This window comes from Neltuma alba, unplaced genomic scaffold (assembly GCF_004799145.2).
Source record: "Neltuma alba isolate B1F8T4 unplaced genomic scaffold, ASM479914v2 tig00013699_pilon, whole genome shotgun sequence".
NCBI lineage: Eukaryota > Viridiplantae > Streptophyta > Magnoliopsida > Fabales > Fabaceae > Neltuma > Neltuma alba.
Window position 1 is genome coordinate 60897 of NW_021637862.1, and position 16406 is coordinate 77302.

A 16406-nucleotide genomic window follows, 5' to 3' on the forward strand; every position below is an offset into this window, starting at 1 on the left:
TCTGTTTCATCATCTTCCCCTATACCCACAAACTCTTCCTCCATTTGATATTCCTTTGCTTCTTACATCACGCATCAGCTTCCTTTTTGGTCTCTCGGGTTAGCAAAAGTCTTAGTGTTGAGGAGAGAAACTGCTGTGAGAAGAGGACGAAGATGGGTTTGTCACTGTCTAAAAGATTTTTGTATTTCTTAATTTAGAAGGGTATTCTGGCCTTTTCATATAAAAAGTAAGTCTCATTTCTATCGCATACCAAACACACTTTTAAACCCCATTTCCATCTCCATATCTGCTTCCATCTCCATATCCATATCCATTTCCATTTCCACCAAAATCAATGCCAACATACCAAACGGGCCCCATGGTATGTTTCTTAAGACAGTGTAGAAGAAAGCGCATAATGATAAGGGTGCTCCAGCCTCCATGCTGAAGACATCGAAGTTGGTAATTAATTAATTAAAAATTAATTCAAGCAGTTATAGTTGACTAAAACCGAAATACAATCAATCAATTTAGGCTGGTCAGCCTGGAGTTTTCTCGATAATACGAATAGTATGGTCAAACCCAGGCGTTTTGGGCCAGGTTAAGAACAGAGAGGGAGCAAGAGAGAGAAGTAGCACTCGAAAGTCCTTAGTTTTTTTTTTTCTTTTACTAGCATCCAAAGTCTTTACTTCAAGTTAATTGTTCTCTCTGTTTTTTTTTTTAGCCAACAAAGATGCACTACTAAGTAGCACAGGTACAAAGCATCAACAAAACCCAAAACAAAAAACACAAGTAAACCGAGCCAGAAAGTAAGTAACTGAAGAAATAAATAAAGATGAGAAACAAATTAATTGTTCTCACGAAAAGAGAGACTCGGGAGTTCCTTATGACAAAAAAGAAAACAATTAGGGGGCAAAGAAGGTCCTCAACCGTAATATTAACCAGGCACGATATAGACAAAAATAGACGATGTGGAAACCATTTTGTTTGGTCCACTTTTCTGCTTTTCCCCTTTACATGGCTTTAGATCATCTGGCAGTCAAGAAACAAAGATTTTTTCTGAATCTAAATCTTGGTTTGCCACGTTGATTTCGGTCATTAAAGTCAACCTAAAAATCTTTCCACTCTCGTACACAAATGAATACCGTAATTAAATTCAAATGTATTAAAATATCGGTGATGATGGGCAAATGGCAATATATATATAAATATATATTCCGAAAGGAGTGAGCAGCGAGTAGAGGTAAAACAAGATTAACCACCACTAAATATATATGTCTGCGTAAAATGATAGTCATTATGGGATTTGCAGGAGCCCACAACGACAGCGACGGTCCTACAACAAAATCAGAGTCATGATCAAGAAATACACGTGTTTCGTCTATGCTCATCTACCGCTTTTCTCTTTATAAATCAATCCAAAAAACATGTGACTTGGTTGCTGTACTGTACAGGGTCCTTTCCCGCCAACTCCCAATATTTAAGCCTTAAATATAAACAAACTATAAGGACACGCTATTCCCGTACTGTGGAGTCGCGGAATCCGGATGTCAACATTAGAGTTCATCTGAGTTCTCTTAGAAACAGGGGATGTTTGCAGACATCCAAAAATACTTTTAAAAAGCATTGTTTTATAAAATGAAGTAAATTCTTTTATAATATATTTATTTCATATATTATAAAAATATTTTTAAAATTATGATTTAGTTTCACTCAAACACTGCTAGTGTCACGTCTTGGGAAAATTACAAGTTCGAGCAAGTAATTGTACGTAAATCACTCATAGATAGAAGCCGGAAGGTTCAACTTTCGTATGCCCCTCGAGCCTGTAATGCTGCAGCTGACCATTTGGCGAAGCTTGGACTTGGAGGCTTGTTGGTATTTCACATGGTCCATGAACCATATTATGGACTTGCTGAACTTTAGAGCCAGTAATATGAGTTGAACCCGCAGGTCTAACCCATCAACCCGCTAAAAATAACGGGTTACGGTTGGTCAAAAGTCAACCCGCCACTATCTTGAAAAACATATCCCCCACCGCCATATTATTCTCAACTATCAAAATTGCAACTTCAAAAATGAGTTAAATTTATAAATTTCAAAAGGCATGAGAAATAACTCGAAAAATATTACTAATAATTATAATGTGACCCCAAAAAAAATCAAAATATTCATTGCCTCATCCAATCCAAGTCCTATAATAAAAATCTTCAGCGTTGCGTTTTCTTGAAAATATAAATCTCCCGTGACTGTGACGTGGCATATCTTTATTTATACGTCATTTGATCTATTCATAGGAGTTAGTCTTGCAAAAGAATACGTAAGCTTTCCCGTCCACAGCTATCTAAATTTTGAAAGCAACGCGATACTCAGAATTAAGAAGACCCCCAAGAAGAACCCCACAAATTCGGCACCCTTTGTGAAGAAAATAAAGATCACATCTCACTGACTTATCAACATCTGCCTTAATGTCTCTTAAACATCATCACAGCTGCAGAGATACGACATATTTAGATTAGATAGCATAACAGCCAAATATCACCCTCCTACAGATCATCTACTCTCCCGGCCGGAAATTGCCCTTCAACCCCCTCCTTCACAAGGATGGCTCACTAGCCAAAGTTGATTCCCTGAGCCAATGGCAGTTCACTCCCATAGTTGATGGTGCTGTCAATAGCAGAAATTATCAATGTCATTACTTGACTTCTTTTTGGCCAAACATGTCATTAACAGGACATGGAGAAACACGTAGAACAGAGCTCATAATTTGAGGGCTAAAAGCATAAACCTTACCAAGTTGAACGACGCATATACTGCTTCCAAGAGTCACTTCCAGCTTCACGACCACCACCAGTTGCTTTTTCTCCGCCAAAAGCACCGCCAATTTCAGCTCCGTTTGTTGGAATGTTTACATTCACTATACCGCAATCACTGCCCAGTGGCCTGCATGGTGATCACCGGCATGAAAAATATTGTTAACAAAATCATCAATCACAGAATCATCAGCTGCATCCGGGGATTTCAGTTACATTTGGGTGCCTAAGCCAGAATGTTTTACAGTAGCATATAACAACAAGATAAACAGACAAAAGAATCCATAAGCACTCACCCAATCCATCTGAATATAGCTTCAGGTCTTTTAGTAAAGATTGAACTACTCAATCCTTGAGGTACAGAATTGTTCAGGGCAAATGCTTCCTCTAGAGTCCGAAATTTCATGACGTATAGAACTGGACCAAACAACTCTTCCTTAACTACAGAAGCATCCGGAGATATCTCAACAATTGTTGGTTCTACAAAATTTCCTTCAGACTCTAGAACAGATCCCCCTGTCAGGATCTTTCCTCCCTGATAATCAGAATCAGAACATCAAGTAAAACATCTCCACGAAGTCTAAAATCCATCTTAAACAGAGGTTTGGAAATGGAAAAACAAAAAAGGGTTCACTAACCATGATACTGTCAGACCATACTCAAATAATACTTAACCAAAAGTGTGGCAATACAACACCATATATACCTGCGATTTTATGGCTGAAATGCCCTTCTTAAAGTTTTCCACTGAAGCACGGGTATGTACTGGCCCAACAAGGGTCCCTTTCTCCAGGGGATCTCCAATTTTGACTTGTTTATACAGTCCAACTAGTTGATCCACCACATTTTGATAAATACTCTCATGAAGAAACTGCAGTGCAAGAAAGAAAGAATAAGTTAAAAAACCTTCATTAGCTTCAGCATTTTTTCACCTGCAAAATGCATGAAAATATTAAGTTTAGTAGTTTCTTACCAGTCTACGACAGGTTGTGCAACGCTGACCAGCTGTACCTACAGCTGCAAACAAAATAGAGCGCACGGCTAGTTTAATGTCCGCATCATCCATGACTATAATCGCATTGTTACCACTTAACTCCAGCAAGCATTTGCCAAATCTTTCATTAACTGTTTGCTGGATCATCAAGCCCACCTGTGGTATGGAATTCATCACAGTCAGCTCAACAGCATACTGAACTAACATTTTATACAATGTCTCTACATAATCTCGTATTCTGCTTCTCACAAGTGGAGACGGAATATGAAAGCAGCCCGGGTAACCTTAGAAGGCACAGTATACAATCCTACTCTCACTGGAACATACAAAGTTTAAACGATCTGGTCATATTTTACAGCATCACTAGGAATAAAATATTGCAAATGGACCTTTTATAAGAACTCTATTGGCACCTAACTGACATCATTCAGGCGATAAAAAATATTTCCATAGAGTGAAAAATTATGTAACATGATTAATTAGTTTGATTATATAACCTAGAGGAAAAAATTATGTCCAATGACCATGTAATAGGAATACCTTTGTACTTCCAGTAAATGAAACCAGGGGAATGCGTGTGTCTTTTGCTATTGCTTGACCAATTTCAGCACCTCCACAGAAAGAAGTGAATATAGCACCAGGTAGTTTGTTCCTCTCAAGAACATCAGCTACGAGCTTTGTCACAGCAATAGTTATTAACGGAGTTGTTGGGGCACCCTTCCTTCAATGAATTGAAGATGCAAAAGACAAGTTATATGCCAAAGATGAAAAGTTGAAAATATGGGGGGAAAATGATAAGCCATAAAATAAAGACAAAGAGTGACGTGAGATCAGAGGATAATTCTCGTAGAATCTTCAGAGATGGATTCGTAGACTTACCACACAACACAGTTTCCACAAACTAATGCAATGCAGGCATTCCACCCTAAAACACAGTAGGATAAAAAAAACTCAGTTACAACAAAAGCATCTGAAAATTTCCAGAACAAAGTACACCACATGATGTGTAAAACTACAAGCAATGGACAAAAAAACTTCCAAGAATATTATGCGCACAATATGCCAGAATGCGTACATTTTATACAAAGTTCACATTAAAATGGTAGCAGTAATGTGTTTTCAATCAAATATTCAAATTTGCAATCTCTGATCAATATCAATATTGCATTAAATGAAGATCGATTGTCATTTGAAAATAAATTAACACAATCATTTCTGTGTAACTTAGACAGGAAGGAGGGGAACTGTATCATTATTAGAGAGGGGAAGTCCCATTGCGACGAAGGCATACAAGGACTGAAAGAGCGAGAGCAGGAATTGAAAATGGGGAAAAAGAAGTATTAAGTGGCTTTGGTGATTCCTAGTATTATTTTATTAACTAAATTTGTTTTATGTTCTGAGTTTCTGTCTAAAGGCAATCTTGCCTCTGTTTTTGCTATTTAATTCCATCAATTCCAGAATATTTTTGAAAAATATTGAAAGAGGACATAATGTGATGAAGTGTGATAACTGTGCTAATGAATAACCTAATACATACAAGTTTACAGAATTCAGGCACATTTACTTATTTATCAGAAAGAGAATTTTCAATCAAGTTCCATGCAGTCCCTTAGCATTCCAAAACTAGTGATATGTTAGTATTATAATATACATATATTCAAAGCTCTTTAGTAGACTCAAAGATAGCATACCTAAAACAGCACACGGAAAGTTGAAAGCAGTGATAACACCCACAATTCCAAGAGGGTTCCACACCTGTGATGTTAAATTTCATGCACTGTAATGAGTAATTATATCTTCCATAATATAATGGAACAGACATGAGTAACTGATAATAATGACAATACTGCACCTCAAACATCATATGATCTGGCCCTGTAAGAAACATGGAGGAAATTTTAGAGTTAATGCTCAAATAAGAACATCTTGAAGGGAATTATCTTCAAAACAAGAGATTAACTCTAACTGCAGACTATTTGAAAAAAGTCAAACCAAGCAGTTATATTGATCTTACGCTCTGATGGTATAATGGATCCACTCAGCTGCCGGCTTAGCCCAACAGCAAAATCACACATATCAATAATTTCCTGAAATTGATCGAGTAAAAAAAGAACAGAGAGAGAAGAGTTAAAAATTCATACTATATATGCAAAATGATATCTCTCTCACTAAGAGGGCTTGTCTTTGGAAACACTCAGTACATGATTGCTTTCAGAATGCATCTAGTCTTTGTATGAGCCAAACATTTTTTGAACGACCCCACAAAGAGCAGACAGCAACTTAGAAACTGAGACGATCCCCCCAGAAACATAAACAGGGCATAGGCCTTGCTGTCTGTTTGATATATTGAACAATTTTGATATAGAACTGTTTGCTCAGTATAGTACTCTTTAAATCCAGGCCACAGAATATAGGCAAACTAAAGTTTGGGTTCTTTTTTACCCCCAGAGCTGAAACTTTCAAATCGCAGGACAGAGGCATTTTGCACGTCAAATTTAATAAACTAATTCTCATACCTGAACCTCCCCTATTCCTTCTGCAAGTATTTTTCCCATCTCGAGCGACACAAGCCTACCCAGAGGATCCAACTTGGCCCTTAGTGCTTCTCCAATCTGTCTTACAATCTCACCTCTCTTTGGCGCAGGTATCTGAAGCATAATTTTTGGTTTCAAGAACAGGTAAATGAAGAAACTTCAACTGTATTGAATTGCCGAAACAAATTATGAAAGTAAGGCTACTTGAAAACTTACAGTCATCCATAGCTTAGCTGCTTCACTACAAGCACGCAATCCCTCCTCATAATCTTGCACAGTTGCTTCCTTTACTTGCGCGATGGCCTAATTTCAATTGACAAATAGTTACACTAATAACGTGAAAAGCATGACAAGATTCTTGTGAGGATTATGCTGTAATTTATGGAATTCATCTCATATTTTTACTTTCTTTCTTATCTTGAGTAAAAATCAGAATCTCCTGTCCGCCCCCACATCCGAATAACAATTTTTTGCTGAAAATGTTTTGCCTTGCTCGTCAACATTATATTAGAAAGCAGAGCAGCTTTTTAAGCAGTGACGAGAATTCCGGAACTCGACACATCAAAACCCAATTCTACATCCCAAAAAAATGAAGAAAATCTTGCCAGCATAAAAACGAACATGTCATCTAAATGACAAAGAAAACCATTACTCCAAAAATAATTAAGAAAAACATTGCATGAAACAGTAAAAGGGCCAGCTTTCGTTTGAAGATCTTTAACTACAATTAAAACCCAAAAAAAAAAAAAAAGGTCATAGTCGCGGTCGTTGTCGTCAAGAGGTGCACCTTATTGTTCGAAGGATTCACAGAAGTGACAGATGAACCGCTGGCCTTCCATTTGCCGTCTACAAAAGCGCCAATATTGGCGGAATCCAGACCGATCTCCTTCAAAAAGCCGTAATCATTCTTATCAGAACCCATTTTCCTGCGAATATCCACCCGCGCCAAGAAACAAAATCGATTAAGAAATCACAAGAAACCGAAAAGCTAAGCATCATAAAGTGAACTAAGAGCAAAGCATCAGTATGTACTGGTACTAGATTAGCAGAATCGGAAGCCCGGGAAACGTGAAGATCAGAGCTTATTGCTAAATGGTTGCTTCAGGCAGTGATACAGGTGCATAGATAACGACGACCGTGGATGGGATTAATTGTCAATCATACGTATCTCACGTGGCAGTGACGAAGATGATCGTGGCTCTATCATCAATGTTATTATTATATATCCTCCGTTCTTTTTCCATTTTTTCCCATCCAGGTATCTTTCTTTCTTAAAAGAATGTTTTTACCTAATACTCCCTCGACTAATTTTTACAAGATTTCAAAATTTAAACTAGTTTCATTTCTTTATAGTGTCTGAATATTAAACGGGTTTTCATTAATTTTATTCTTAATTAATTTTCTATTCTTTCTTATAATTTTTCCATATTATATTCTTTTCATCTTTTATCCTTATTAGTATTTCTTCTTTTTATGTTTTTATCTTATTACCATTCCAACTAACATGCTGTTGATGACGCCTTTCACCTTTTACCTTTTAAACGGATATATAGTACTAATAGTTGTTTATCTTTGGCCCAATATTACAGCGACTCTATTATTTTTCCTTTTTTTGGGTTCAAAATTAAGAGTGGGATGAAATTGGAGAAATAAATTGTAATACGGCCTAAATATAATGCTCCTTTTATAGTGTAATTTACACTATAAAATGAGTGTTATATTTAGGACCGGATGGAGTATTTGCCAGCCAAAAATTGTAAATTTATAATATACCTCAGGTTTTTAATACAAGAGCTCCTTTAATTATTATTTTAGTCTTAAATATAAAATCCCAATCTATTTTATCTATCATATTTATTTATTTTTTTTAAAGTTGTTTTTATAGTTCTAGCCAATATAATTGATTGGTAAGAATATTTTAAAAGACAACATATATTTACTATAAATAACTAATTTAACTAGTTTTCTTAATCTATTTAAATTAGTTAATTAATTTTTATATTAAAAATAAGAAGCAGTATATAAATAATGAGTTTGTTTACAAAAGCAGAATAGTTTAGGGTTAAAATGACATTGAGGTGGGCGGGTGATTGTCCTGGGCTGTGGCTGGGGGTTGTCTCGATTTCGCCTGCTGGAGTTTGGTTCTTTGCTTGTTCTGTTTGGGCTTTTGAACCGCACAATTGTACCGCGAACCAGAAAGTTAAAAGATCAACGGTTGTGATTTTGTGGTCATGTATTTGATGTGAAATATCAAATACGCAGACGCGCACATGGATAACTTAGGTAAAGACTTTCATGTAGGAACACTGATCTGTTGACTCGCCAAACATGTCGCTTCCCTAATGGTTAATGCACATGGTTTATCATCTAGTTTAATAATAAAATGTACTTATGATTCACCACCCGATAATTACGAGGGGGAAAAAAAAGAAAAGGAAGCATACTAACTAGAAAGAAAAGGGCGTGCCGGGTTGTAGTACTATTCAATTTTAGTTCAGAGAATATAATCTTCACAGTTGAAATTATGAATTTCAATCTCAATCAAAGTTAATTTTCATCCTATTCAGAAGTATTGTACACCTTTTAAATAAACCATTTAATATCGGAAACCGCGCTGAACTTTGATTACAATAATACACTATTATTCAGAAGTATTGTACGCCTTTCCGGAGTCATTGCCGCTTCAAAACAAAAGTTTCACAAACACTGCTCCCATGCACGTTGATGTGTTGGGATTTGCTTGAAATGATAATTTGAGCTTTTAAAAATAGATTTTTCATCACGATTTACAGAATATAAAATAAATATACAGGTAAAATTTTATCTCACCTTACACAAAAATACTTATAAACACTTAAAAGAAGAGTATCCAAATAAAGTTTGTTAATGCATTTTGAGCAAAGAATTAGTAAGTTAAATAAAAGATTGTAAAATACTACATCCGTTTCTTAATATAAAAGTTATATAATTAATTTATAAACATTAAGAAAATAATATAAGTTATTTGTAATAAATAAATAGTTTTTTCTAAAATATTTTCATTAACTATGTGCATTATTCAAACTCAAACTATCTATTGATAACATGTACAATTATCATACAGATTACTTGGCAGTAGGGGAAAAAAAAGACCGAACCAATCAGTTCAACCAGAAAACCGATAAACCGATTAGTAATTTGGTTTGGTTTGTTGTTGAACCAGGTAGAAGTTGAGCCAATATCAAACTAGTCAAACCAATGTGAATTGGTGAAAACTGGCAAAAACCAGTGTGAATCGATTTGGATTATTATGTTGCTATCAATCATATTTTTTTCTCATTCAGCTCTTAATATCTCAATCACTACAGATTTGAGAGAATTTTAATGAAAATTTTGATATCAATGATTATTAATTTTAGTTATTGATGAATCTTAAAGATAAAAATTCTCAATGTTATTGTACTTTGTTATTGTTACAATCACACTATTATTATATTTTCTTGTATTTTGTTATTAGTGATTATTAATATTGTTATATTTTGTTATTTTTAATTAAATTATATTATTTTAATATGACTGGCTTGATCCTGAATTGATCCATATCCGACCAACTAACCATTAGACTACTATCTTAACCGGTTTAGTCTGATTTTTTGTTTCTTGCTTGGGAGGCAAAATGGACAAATATAAAAAACAAAATTAATTAAAATTTTATATTTAAAATCAAATTGAACTTATAACTAAAAGAATGCATGCAGTGTGAATTTTACACTAAGAGTTGGTCAAAACTTGTTTTTTGGGCCGCAAGAGTTAGCTATGCTAACGGGTTCATTAAGAATATCATGAAGAGTTCTTCAAAGGCAAACATTAAACAATAATAAAAATTCAATTCACGCATTAGATAAAGAGGTTGGTCTGTCATTTGTTTTATAAGGTAAAATTTGCTTCAACATAATAGCTAGTGCCTTGCATAAAAGTGTGATAAGTATTAGTTTAAGGGAAGAACCCAATCTCTGAAAAACTAGTCTAATAAAAAGGAGAATCTTTTAAACTTATAAATCCTATAACATTTGTGAGGTTTCCCTTCTATGGGTAGTTCTTTTTAGTTGACTAACTCTTAATGAAAACACTAATGTAATGAAATTTAAGAGGATAGCCCAATTCCAAAAAATTAATCTATTAGAAGGGAGAGCTTTTGAACTTATAAATTCCATAATACTTGTGAGGTTGCTAACATGGGTTTCACGACAAAAAGATTTAATACGTCAAATAATAAAAATTAAAAAAGAGAGAAGAAGTTATAAAAAAAAATGGTTAGCGCATAAAGTGCTATAGTTAGCGCATAAAGTGCAGAAGCTTACTTTCAAGTTTCAACCAGTCAATTAACACTTCAGCTACGGGGGTAAAAAAAAATCAAGTGACACGTTAGCCAACAGGATTAACATGTTGCATAGGAAACTGAATTGGAAAACATTTTTTATTATTTTCTAACTTCTAATTCGTGAAACCAAAGCATGTTAACTTCCTTTCTTAAAAACGTTGACAAATTAATGTTCTTAGCTTGCAAAAATAAAGCTCTTTAAGACTGTTTGACAAGAGATACAAGATTCAATTAAAGCTCTAATTCTTAGTTCTTTTTTTTTCTTGGTATCTTTTTTTTTTGGGTATCTCTTCAACTTGCTCATTTTATTATATTATAATTTACAATAATAAGTTCTATGAAATAATCATTTTACTAGTCTTGTCAAGTGATTCAGCAATACTACTAATCCACTCACGCGATAAGCATCTCAATTAGAGCCCTTATTTGGTATTTTCCTCATTTTACTTGATCTATCTGTAAATAATAAAATCAAGAAAGCTAGATTGACTAGCTGTTATCCAAGTTTTTTTTAAAAAAAATGGTTCTTTTCACATTTTTCTATTTATTTTAAGAGGCCTGGACTTTAGAGTTTGAAAATAAGCTAACCCGTGAATAATGAAAACGTTAAAACTTTAAGATAAATTAAAGAAGCTAAAATACAAGAGGTCAACTGAAAGAATATAATCTTACTCTTCCGGTCCTAAATATAAAACCCTTATATTAGTGTGTATGAGGGTCTTATATTTAAACTGGAGGAGTATTAAAATTAAAAATCAAGCAAAGCCTGGAATGGAAAAGATTTGAAGTTTGGAATGACTGGTTATTACAAGAGGGATTAAAAAGGAGATAAAACCAAGCACATGCAAATTAAATATATGGATTAGGATAAGCATAAGGTAGGTTAATTAATTTAATTTGAAGCCACATCTAGTTAGACGTTGTCGTCATGTACAAGGCAATTCCCCATTTAGACTAATACTGGGACCGTCGTCTTCCTCTAAAACTCTTAAATCATATTTAGCAAGGCTTGTCAAATTAAGTTAAATCCTCTTCCTCTTGGGAGAAAACACTTAAACCACTTTCTTGGAAACTTCCAAGCCCATCCTTTTAAAATGCATATGGCTGGCGATGATTCAGCAGTATGTGGATTCGCCATAAATGTAATCCAGAACTCCGATCACTCCAAAAACAAAAGCTTGATCAATCCCAGGTTTCACCATCACATTGTAAAGATCCTTGCTTCCCATCATTAACTCCTCCACTTCCTTCTTCACCCCTACCTGCACAAACAAATATATATATATATATATATATATGTATGCACATTGATAAATCATGGAAGTTATTAATTACTTAAGAATATATGAGCATATATGAAGGCTACATTTTACCTGGGCAGCTACGTTGCCTTTGGAATCAACAATGCTACAAATCTTGTCGGGGAAATACCCTCTGATCTCGAAGTCCCAGGCTTTGTTTGTGCTCTTGCTTGGCTCAGTGGAGATTCTAATCAGATTATTCCTCACCAAACAGGAATTGGGTTCCTTTAAGCTGAAAACCAGGTTCTTTGATCCTTCGTAGTCTAAAGAGTACCCTCTCCACTTCCTATAGATGCTCAGTGCCTCCACCATCCCTCCCTGTACTTTCCCCATACAAAAAGGTTAAAAGATTGGCCCTTTGATTATATAAGATTATTGATTGAAAGCAATCGATGCCCCTTTAATTAAATATTGTAGATTAAAAAAATCTATGCAAGAGATTTTTATGCATAATGCTCAAATTTGAATGAATAATATAGAATATCAGATAATTGTGATAAACAGTATACTTGTGATTAATCAAACAGTTAAACAAATAATCGATGATTGAATTGCGGCAATAAATATATGTTTAATGGTCGCTTACATAATAATCTTAGCCAATTATGCTTCTACGAATTAATGGAGATTACTTGTAGTAATTAAGATTATAATCAAGAGAAACACACACCAACTTACGTACCTTTCGACGCATGAGAAGCAAAGCATCGCCATCTCCATCTCTGAGAATCAACTCACCCTTAGCTCCGAGAATTCCACAGCCATCAACTCTGAACACAACCTTCTGAGACGAGCAATCTGTGACCACAAAACCCCCTCCATTCACAACATGAGGCCTTCTTCTCACCACAAACACCTTCTGAGAAGCCGAACAGTACAGTTTGCTTATTATAGGCATCATCGTGCTCGTCTTCCCAGCCATATATAGCCACACACTAATCAATAACCACAACCTCACCCTGCAGCAATCCTAACTTCTTCGCTGATCTTCTTCAAACCCAACAATCTTGTGCTTTATATACACACACAAAGTAATATTGGTGCCTACCTATTATGAAGAAGAAAAAGAAAACTCAGATTGTCATAAAAGAGATCCTTGTAACTGCTCTAGGTTGAAGGGTTTGGCAATGTTTGACGTAGGTGAAGCGAGAATATTTATACTAATATAACCAGGCATGCATGAATATATATAAAGTTTGAGGTTGCTTGTAAGAGACAAGCAAGCATTGGTGGGTCTATGCATACATATAGCTTCACGCGCTTGAAAGTGGCCAAACAATTCTTAGGGTATGCGTGCGGGAGAGGATATAATTGGTTATTAGTTTGGCCAGTGAGATATTAGTCTATGATTGAAAGGAAGGGCGGCAAAGCCAAGAGAAAGAAGCTTTATTGTTTGAGTCAGCAAAATGAAGCCTAAAATAATTGAAAGCTAACGATTTAGCTAATGGTTTTCAATAAAGAGATTCGGGAGCTTTTTGAATTTCCGTGGGGTTAATCGAAAGTTGTTTCCTTGGGGAATCTTTGAATTATTCTTCTGCTTTTTGACACATAAACTGTTGAACTACTCCTATGTATTTCTTGTTTTTTCTTCTTCTACTTTCTGGAAGAAGCGGAAATTATACTCCACAACTCTTTTGGGTATTAAGGGTTTGAGACTTCGAGTTATACATGAACAATTTCTATAAAAGGGGACTATTTTTATTATCATAAGTGAAATATTTATAGAAAAACTTGGCAAAACTAAACTTCTAATAATTTCACACAATGTCTCATTTTGATTAATTAATTTTAATAAGTATATTTTTAACCATTTTGTCATGACACCATTTACGAAAAATGCTAATATCTAAAATTTAAATTTTGATAAAATATTCTCAAATACTAATTTATTAAGTTTAATTTTCAAAATAATAATAATTTAAAAAAACTTTTTAACACTAAGAGAATCAAGCTAAAGTCTTGTATGAAGTAAGAAGATTAAAAGTGTATTTGTCCCGGGGAAAAAAAAACTTTAGTTTCTCAAGCCACGTACACTGCATTTTTATTCATCCCTCACAAATATAATATTTAAAATAAAAATTACAATTTTTATACCATACATGTTATATATATGCGCAAAATAGTAGGCGAGGGAGGTTCAATTCCTAAAAGAAATAAAAAAGAAGGGAGAATTCATCACAAAAATTTCACATGAAATTAATTTAAATAGAAATTTTTGTCAACATTCTTGAAAACTTTCTAATATATATAGATGTTAGGTTCTGGTTGAAATTCTCGCTGCTTTTTATTTCAGAGAAAATTTGCGTGAATTCGGGTGAAAAAAGAAATCTGCGAGGAAACTAGCGTGTCATAACAGGAATGAGCTAGGGGCCAGGCCGACCGCTTTTGCACAATATTTATTCTATTTTTGTGAAAGGAAAAAACTGTAATTTATCTGAAAGAACTTTTGCAAGATAATCATTTTCCCCCGTAACAAAATCTGTTCTTACGATGGATTATTTGAGAGAAAATTCGTGAAAAAAACTTTTCTCGACCTCCAAAACGATAATATGCCACATATCTTTAAAACTCTTAAGCAAGGAAATCTCATATTAATAAGCTTTTAAATTAGAAGTCAGCATGGTTTGTAAAAGAAAAAAGAAAAAGAAAAAGAAAATGTCTTGTCACTTTTATTTTTATAGATTTATTAATTGATGATTACATAATCAACCCATTCACAATTCCTAAAAGTAATAGTCTAACAATTCAATGTATTCAGAATATATATAGTGGGAATCAATGTGAGAATCCCACAAAAAAGGTGCCTCGATGGTGTCTTAAATATAATTACTTCCAATACCTGTACAAAGGCCAAAAAAAAAAGGTTTACAAATTAGTCGATTCTTTTCTGATGAAAAGTCCTCGTATATTGTTTCTGTGAAGTAATATATAATATATTTTCGAGCGTGTTAAACTTTCTTATTTCTATTTTGTTATACTCCCATCCCCACCACTATCACAACAATAACAAATACTCCTCCGGTCCTAAATGTAAGACTTTTATACACACTAGTATAAGGGTTTTATTTAGGACCGGAGGAATACTAATTATAAAAATGAATAAGCTTCGAGCTTGCCCAACAAAAGTTATTCGTATTGAATTTCTGTGTGCCTATATACAGCTTCAAATTATACAGTGTGTGCCAATCCTTATACTTGAAGTTTGAAAATAGCGTCATAAGTTGGGAGTTACGTTCTCGTTTTTAAAAGCGTGTTTATGATGATCTTGAAGTTTGGCGAACATCCAAGACACGTGGCGACCATATAAAGGATGGAATAACGTGGGCCTGGTGACTTGATTCTTAGGCGCATGCAATAATTCAAAACATTTGATCAACTCAATATTAATGCAAGTAAAAACTAATTTTGCTTAGTTTTAGTTTATCGTATGGCTTTTGGGTTTTAGCTTTATCTCTTTCTTTTACAAAATATATTTTCAATCATTCAATTCGAACACTATCACCCTCAAATAATATGCCAATCATTATTATTTTTTAACATCAAAATTAATACATCACCCGTTAGAAATATTTTGTCAACATTTTTTATTAACTGCTTAGAGTTAGAGGATAAAAAAAATACTTTATTAATTTAAGAAACCAAAATAAACCATCACGTAAAGTAAAAATTAAAGGTTAAAGTTGCTTTTTTACGTATCATTTATCGCATTTTTTCTTGATAGGAAAACAAAATAAGTTTCCTAATAATTATAATTTACAAAGTACCAAAGCAAGTATAGCATAAAGTCGTAAAGTACTTTCTGATATACAAGAAAATATATTATGAGAGTGAAAAAGAGCCAAAATTTCCTAAGATTTTATCGCATTATTTGAGTTTCACTTAATTATTGGACAAGATGATTCCATAAACGGAAAGAACTGGTTTGCGGATGCTAGTAGTAGATTCTTCTTTCGGCCTTGTTTTTATAAGATAGGATCCGGAATGCCTGGCCTGCCTCCATGATCGCTATACAACTTCCCAGGTTAATTCAAACACGTTATAACTAATTAATATGCCGAACTATTCATAATTTACGTCATCGAGTCAAACTGAAAACTACTAGTTTTATTTGATGTTAGTTAAGAACTTAAGATTGTTTTGGTGATTAATTTCAGTTAAGATCTAGTATAGTTATGGTGACTAATTTCTCCGGGTGAAATTATTACGTCAATTTATAAAATAAAATTGTAAAAAACCAACTGAGTCATGCATTATGAACAGTAAAACATCTTATATTTTAGTAAGCTATGTAAAATACAGGCTCAAAATTTAATTATAGTTACTTTTGTGCGTGTGTGAATAACATATAGAAGTTATAATTTTTGGAAAAAAAATTATAAAAAGACCGGTAATTTATGCTGTTAAATTTAATTTTATAAACAAGGC

At 34.0% G+C, this 16406-nt stretch overlaps 2 protein-coding genes across 2 annotated transcripts; both read right to left on the reverse strand.

Annotated features, from left to right (window-relative positions):
- Nucleotides 1-2200: 2200 nt before the first annotated feature.
- Nucleotides 2201-7438, reverse strand: LOC114738870 (aldehyde dehydrogenase family 7 member A1). Its single transcript, XM_028926935.1, has 14 exons — nt 7353-7438; nt 7108-7246; nt 6537-6623; nt 6303-6434; nt 5801-5873; nt 5639-5661; nt 5478-5541; nt 4666-4711; nt 4327-4507; nt 3766-3942; nt 3499-3663; nt 3089-3327; nt 2773-2922; nt 2201-2646 (listed from the first exon to the last, which is right to left on the reverse strand). The coding sequence occupies exons 2-14, from the start codon at nt 7240-7242 to the stop codon at nt 2592-2594; spliced, it is 1527 nt and encodes a 508-aa protein (XP_028782768.1). The 5' UTR covers nt 7243-7246; nt 7353-7438; the 3' UTR covers nt 2201-2591.
- A 4047-nt stretch (nt 7439-11485) lies between these two features.
- On the reverse strand, nt 11486-13038 carry LOC114738875 (protein LURP-one-related 6-like). Its single transcript, XM_028926942.1, has 3 exons — nt 12664-13038; nt 12054-12299; nt 11486-11942 (listed from the first exon to the last, which is right to left on the reverse strand). The coding sequence occupies exons 1-3, from the start codon at nt 12901-12903 to the stop codon at nt 11796-11798; spliced, it is 633 nt and encodes a 210-aa protein (XP_028782775.1). The 5' UTR covers nt 12904-13038; the 3' UTR covers nt 11486-11795.
- Between the last annotated feature and the right edge of the window lie 3368 nt (nt 13039-16406).